Raw genomic sequence first — 6,000 nt, 5'->3', positions numbered from 1 at the left:
ACTTCGTGCGAGCGAAGCTGAATGGAGGCAGCCTCTTCCTGGTGGATAAACAGTGACAGCTACAGGGCAGCCACCTAGACCCACCACACAGGCTCTGGCGCTGCCCTGGCAAACAACACCAAAATGGCTTCAGACAGTATACACATCGCGCAGTTGACTTCTGGTGAGTAAAGGAGATCGGAAACTATGTCACGGTCGTTGTAATATCCCCCCAATTTCCTCGGTGCCCTCTTCTAACGCAGCTCCCGTCCTCTTCTCCCCCTCCAACCATACCAGAACTGTACTTCCTAATAGCCCGATTTCTAGAAGCTGGACCGTGTCAAAAAGCAGCCGAGGTTGGTGTTTTCGCATTTTAGGAGAATTTATAATATGTCGGCAATTGTCACGAGGTGTAATTCTGTATTTTTATGCTATTTTCAGACCCTGATAAGGGAGGTGGAGGAGAAGGAGGTAAGCAGTCAGCAGCACGAGAGAGATGCTTCTCTCTGCACTGTACTTTGTGATGTTGCTTTGACTCTGATTTACCATTTACTGTTTTAAAACATCACCTGATACGTCTATAAACTGGATGATCACGGTCCACACTGTTTTTCCACCTCAGCTGCTGCCCAAAAGGCTGGACTGGACGGGGCAGGAACACCCCGGGACGTACGAAAATTTGGTAAGGGTGCTGTATAACTGAGGAAAAAGTTTTTAGAGAGCAAAATAAAAATTGAATTTCCCGCAATTTTTAAATCAGGTGGTGGAGCACAAACTGAAGAAGGACTTTGCAGGGCGAGTCGGCTGCAGGCTTTAGGGGGAGGGAAGCTGCTCTTTTTGGAGCACTTACAAGGGGCTCGGGTCCCAACCTTGTGTGCGCCACGGTGTGCGAGTTTGGTGGCCATGCATGTCCAAAAGGTTGCGAGAGTTGTTGGTGAAAAATGTGTGTGAAATGTTGATACGTCATGAGTGTTGTGGTGTAGGAGCGCCAGGATCCGGAGGAGGGACTCCCTGCGCCACGAGCCACAGAGAGAGAGAGAGAGATGGAGGCGCTCTTGTCCTGCAAGAACCATAATTTGTGTGCATGGGTTGAAAACACACAGGGGGGGCACAAGAGTTAGAAAACAGGACTTTTTTTTATTCGTGGGGAATATAAAGAGTATAGTCAGTATAGCCGGAGTCACGGCTCGCCCCCTGTTCTTTGAGGTTGTTGTGGAGTGGTTATTTTTTATTTTTTGGGGAGAGGGTTGTTTTGGTGCGAGCTCGGACGGAAAAGCAGAGGAAGGATCAGTCGGTGTGAAGATGCGAGGTAACGTTCAGCTTGATGTCTTATAATCGCGCTATTAATTGGAGCGCTTAATTGTCATGTAAACAAACCGGGCTTTCGCCTGAAAGCGGCGTTTTTACGCATGGGGGCGTGGAGTGAATTCACCATCCTCTTACATATTTGTTTCCGAGTCAGACCTGCTAAAAGCGCGCACTCTCCGTTATCTTTTTTCCTTTTTGTGTTATTTTAAAAGTTTTTATTTTAATACTGATTTAAAAAAACAGCGACCTGGTTAATGTACGAGGTAATGTTTGTGGGGGACGATTTCCGTCTTCACATCCCAAAGCACACACGGAACTAGATGGCGTAAAGCGCAGCTTGATCGCCATGTAAATGTATATGTTTAAGAAATTATTGACAGCGTCTTTCTGCCCGCTCGTATGAGTGTGTGTGTTTTTTTCTTCTCTCTTCCTGCTTGGCTCGCTGGGCTCTCCGTTCCTCCTCCTCCCGTCCCCAGTCTTTCAGCCTGCCTCCTGTCTATTGTGCATAATTTCCCGTATTAAAAAAAATACTGCGGAGGGGTTTTAATTATTAGACCAAGCGGAAGCAGGGAGGTTAGAGGCAGGAGGGCAGGATATCGGCTGGATTTATTTATTTATTTATGATTATTTATTATTTTTTTGTGGGCGTTTGTAGTTAGATGTCTGGGTGGGGGGGGGGGGGGACGCTGTTAAAGAAGGGGGTTGGGCATTAATGAGGACTCAACAATGATATTGTAATAATTAACGATATTAATTGCGGCTAATTAACGAAGGCGGATTCATTAGATGTTCGATTGCTTTCGTGTCGCATTTCAAACTGATCAGGAAGACGAAGTGCAATGAAATACGGCCGTGTTTTTGAGTGGAAGTGGAAGCCTGCATCGTTATCAGCACAAATGTGTTTAGACTCATTTATTAATGGATTAGTTGTCAGCAATAATACATTTTAATGAATGCAAATCTATGTCAGAGGCAGTGATGCTTGAGGTGAAAGATGTTTCTAGGGCTATGAATGGAAAGCAGGCTGGTAATAATAATAAAAATATTAATAAGAATAATAACAATACTAATAATGATTATATAGAGGGTTACTTGTAGTGGTGTGGGGCCATGTGCTTTGTGATGGTGCAGCCGTGGCTGGGGGAGTGTTATCCATTACCCTTCAGAAGGAAGGAAAATGGAGCAAATTGTTATTGCACATCACTTAGTTTAGTGTGTGTGTGTGTCAGTCGTGGGTCTGTGTGTACCTAAGAGGGGCTGATATGTGCTTAGAAACACTGATCACGTCTGTGAACCAGCAAGGATGTTGAAAGCAATTAAGGGGTCATTAATTGTGTGTGTGTGTGTGTGACAGAGACAGATAAAGGAATGGAGAAAGTGTGTGTGTGTGTGTGACTGAGTGGAATAATTGTTTAATTTCAGGCTTACGTGTCTGAAACAAAGCCGATGACTGCACGTCTGATTTGAGTGAATACATTTAAACCGATCTGGCTTGCTCCAAGTAAACACACTGCTGCATGCTGCATTATTTCCCTCCGTGTCTCGCTTTCATCCCGGCCCGTGCTGTATCGTGCGTGCCATTCCACTCATTCAGGCGTGCATGTTTCTTTAGAAGTAGGCCATGCAGGAGGGTCCCCATGTGTCAGTGGAATCAGAGAAGCTGTGTGTTTATAACAGCGTAGGTTTCTGTGTGCTTCATCCTTATGTTGCATGCCACACCCCCTCCACCCCACTACCACAACCCTCCCTCAATTCTCTGCTGTTGTAGTGCGTATGCTGCTGGGAGCCGCACCATTTAAAAGTCTTCATCTTTTTCATTTTAGTGTATAAATACGTCTCAGGTTGTATTTTTATTTTTGCAGTTTATTAAAAAAAAAGAAGGATCTTATCTGTTAGTTTATCTGTTATCGGTTTAGTGTGATTTCCTCTGACACACTCAGAGAGCAGAGGGGCCTTTACTTGCATCCACATTTGTGGAAGTGGCCTGGATTTTTCAGTGTTTCTGTTTGCTGAAAATACTTGAATTTGAAATTAAAGTTTCAATTTCCCTTTACTTTGCAGCCACTGTTTGCCTTCTGACATGTTTTCACCCTCTGATGTGTCCGATAGATTTGTAGATTTTTGTGTGAAAATTGGCGTAGTAATGTGGAACCCATTTGTACCTCCACTGAGACGTTTTCTTTTTCACACCACTGTCGTCGGGTTCGAGCAGCAGAAATCATCCAGCTGGTGGGGGTTTGATATCTTGACACAGCAGCTTTTGGCAGGAAAGCTCTTTGAGCACATTTCTCTCAGCTTCCTTTTTTATTTTTTTTAAACTCTAGCACCCTCCCCCCACTGGCAGTAGTTGTTTTTTGTGGTCATTTACCAGCCTGAAGACAGATTTAATCTGAGTGTATGCTTGCGTTCAGGTAAAGCTCTACAGGCACATCACGCCAGACCACCTGCTGCAGGTCTGCACCAGAGTTTGTCCGCTGCTGGAGAGGGAGGTCCCTGCCAGTGTGCCTGGACTCACCAGCCTTCTAGGAGCTGGCAGACAGAATCTTCTCCGCACCACCAAGAGTGAGTTCACGTGCAGTGCATTTGCATACCTAAATATACACACGCGCAAAAACACCCACTCGCTCAATGCCTGTGTAAGTGCTGACTTACCAAGACATAGAGTGAATGTATACATTTGCGTGGTTATGCGAATATGACTGCATACATCCAGATCAACATGCACTCCACCCACTTAACTATAGCTGTGCATGTGCTTATGCATCTGTGCTGTGTGTGTAAATTCCAGGTTGCAAACATGTTGTGTGGAAAGGCTCAGCGCTGGCTGCGCTGCACTGTGGACGTCCACCGGAGCCACCTGTTATCTACGGGAGCCCGCCAAATATTGGTAAGGAAAACATTCATTTTGGTAAACTGGGCCAAAATGACTGGGCCAAGTATTGATTTGCCTAAAGAAGTCTGTATGTTTGCACGCAGACTTGTGGATCTTTTTTTAAAAAGTGGACTTGTTGTGCTTCACCTCGCGCTTAATAAACATGGCAAAAGTTTCCAAAAATCAGGGGGATGCATCTACAAATAATCCAAAAGCTCCGGCTCCAGACGTCTATAAGAGCGCTGTTTGGACAGTTTTTTTTAACTCCTGGATCTGATGTCAGTGTCAGTGAGAGCGGATATCCTCAGTATGACCATCTCAGTACAGGATTATACTTGCTTGTGGAGATGCACATGGACAGCTGTGGACACCATGGATGAGTAGTCCTTCCTGTTCTATTTTTTTCCCCAAGTGCTCTTGGAATCCATCTGAAGCATTCATGCGAATTTTGGCACACTGGTTGCAAAAAACTGCAGGTCACATGGACACTTCTCTACAGAGCATCTCATGAAACGTGAAGGACCCAAGGACCCTTTATAAACTAGCGGATGCAGCAACTATAACACCGGCATCAGACACAGTGCAAAGGAGCCTTACTCAGGCGCATTCAAACCTACTGTGTGTCAGGGACACTCAATCAGAATAGGGTTGTGCTGCGGAGGACAAATAAGATAAATGAGGATTATTTTGAATGGTGAATCATACAAAGCCAATCTTAATAAGTCCAAGACTGAAAAGACGGAGGTCTTTTTTTTTTAATAATTCACTTTAAAATATTTCAGCATTCTTATGCTCTATTGTCAAAACTTGTGTCCTTCAGATTAGCAGAAGAACAGTGTGTAGAGAGCTTGATGGAAATGGTTATGCATCATGAAAGTAGCCGCATCCAAAGTGTCGGATGCAGTTGTGTAAAGCACGGCGCCACTGCACTCTAGAGGAACGGAGTCGTGTTCTGTGGACGAGTCTGGGTTTGGCGTTTGGGTTTACTTTGTGCCAAGTATAAAGTTTGGTGGAGGGAGGATTATTGTTTTTGAGGGGTTTGAGGGAGCCCCTTAGTTCCAGTGAAAGGAACTCTTAATGCTTCAGGATATCAAAACATTTTGGACAATTTTATGCTCCCAACTTTGGGGGAACACTTTTGGGATGGCCCCTTTTTGTTCCAACATGATTGCGCTCCATTGCACAAAGCAAGGTCCATAAAGACATGGATGATCGAGTTTGGTATGGAAGAGAACTTGACTGGCCTGCACAGAGCCCTGACCTCAACCTAATAAAACACCTTTGGGATGAATCAGAGCAGAGAATGCGAGCCCGGCCTTCTCGCCTAACCTCACAAATGTGCTTCTGGAAGAACGCTCAAAAGTTCCCATAAACAAACTCCTAAACCTTGTGGAAAACGTTCCCAGAAGAGCTGAAGCTGTTATGGTACCAAACTGACAGGATATTAAACTCTTTGCATTAAGAATGGAGTGTGCATGGGAAAGCAGACGAGTGGAGACTTTTGTCAATTTAGTGTATATTTAGTGATGTTTACATCTGTACATTCTGTACAGTCGTGTCTTTCCGTACTAATGTGCATGTTTTTCTTGACATCCAGTGGAGACGAGCTTCTGCCGTCGACTGAATGGCGCCTACCGTCTCCGTCAGTTGTTGCCCACGGCCGTGTACACACACATGAAGATGCACAAGAGGATCCTGGGACACTTGTCGTCCGTGTACTGCGTGACCTTCGACAGGACGGGACGACGCATCTTCACCGTAAGTTTTCCCACACGCTTGCGTTTTTGTTCGACGTTGCGTTGACATTAGCTTGTGAACGGGTGCCTGTTCGAGTCTAATTT

At 45.1% G+C, this 6,000-nt stretch overlaps 1 protein-coding gene across 1 annotated transcript in view; it reads left to right on the top strand.

Moving 5' to 3' along the window:
* phip (pleckstrin homology domain interacting protein) overlaps nt 1-6,000 on the top strand; it is a 37,447-nt gene continuing 31,447 nt past the window's right edge. Inside the window, exons 1-7 of the mRNA XM_063494789.1 lie at nt 1-163; nt 277-335; nt 421-450; nt 602-661; nt 3,699-3,849; nt 4,076-4,174; nt 5,757-5,917. Coding sequence (XP_063350859.1) covers nt 124-163; nt 277-335; nt 421-450; nt 602-661; nt 3,699-3,849; nt 4,076-4,174; nt 5,757-5,917 — 600 coding nt within the window. The 5' untranslated portion in view covers nt 1-123. The remainder of the gene's footprint in view (nt 164-276; nt 336-420; nt 451-601; nt 662-3,698; nt 3,850-4,075; nt 4,175-5,756; nt 5,918-6,000) is intronic.

This window comes from Pelmatolapia mariae, linkage group LG15 (genome assembly GCF_036321145.2).
Source record: "Pelmatolapia mariae isolate MD_Pm_ZW linkage group LG15, Pm_UMD_F_2, whole genome shotgun sequence".
Classification (NCBI taxonomy): Eukaryota; Metazoa; Chordata; class Actinopteri; order Cichliformes; family Cichlidae; genus Pelmatolapia; species Pelmatolapia mariae.
This window is presented reverse-complemented; position numbering and strand designations above follow the sequence as displayed.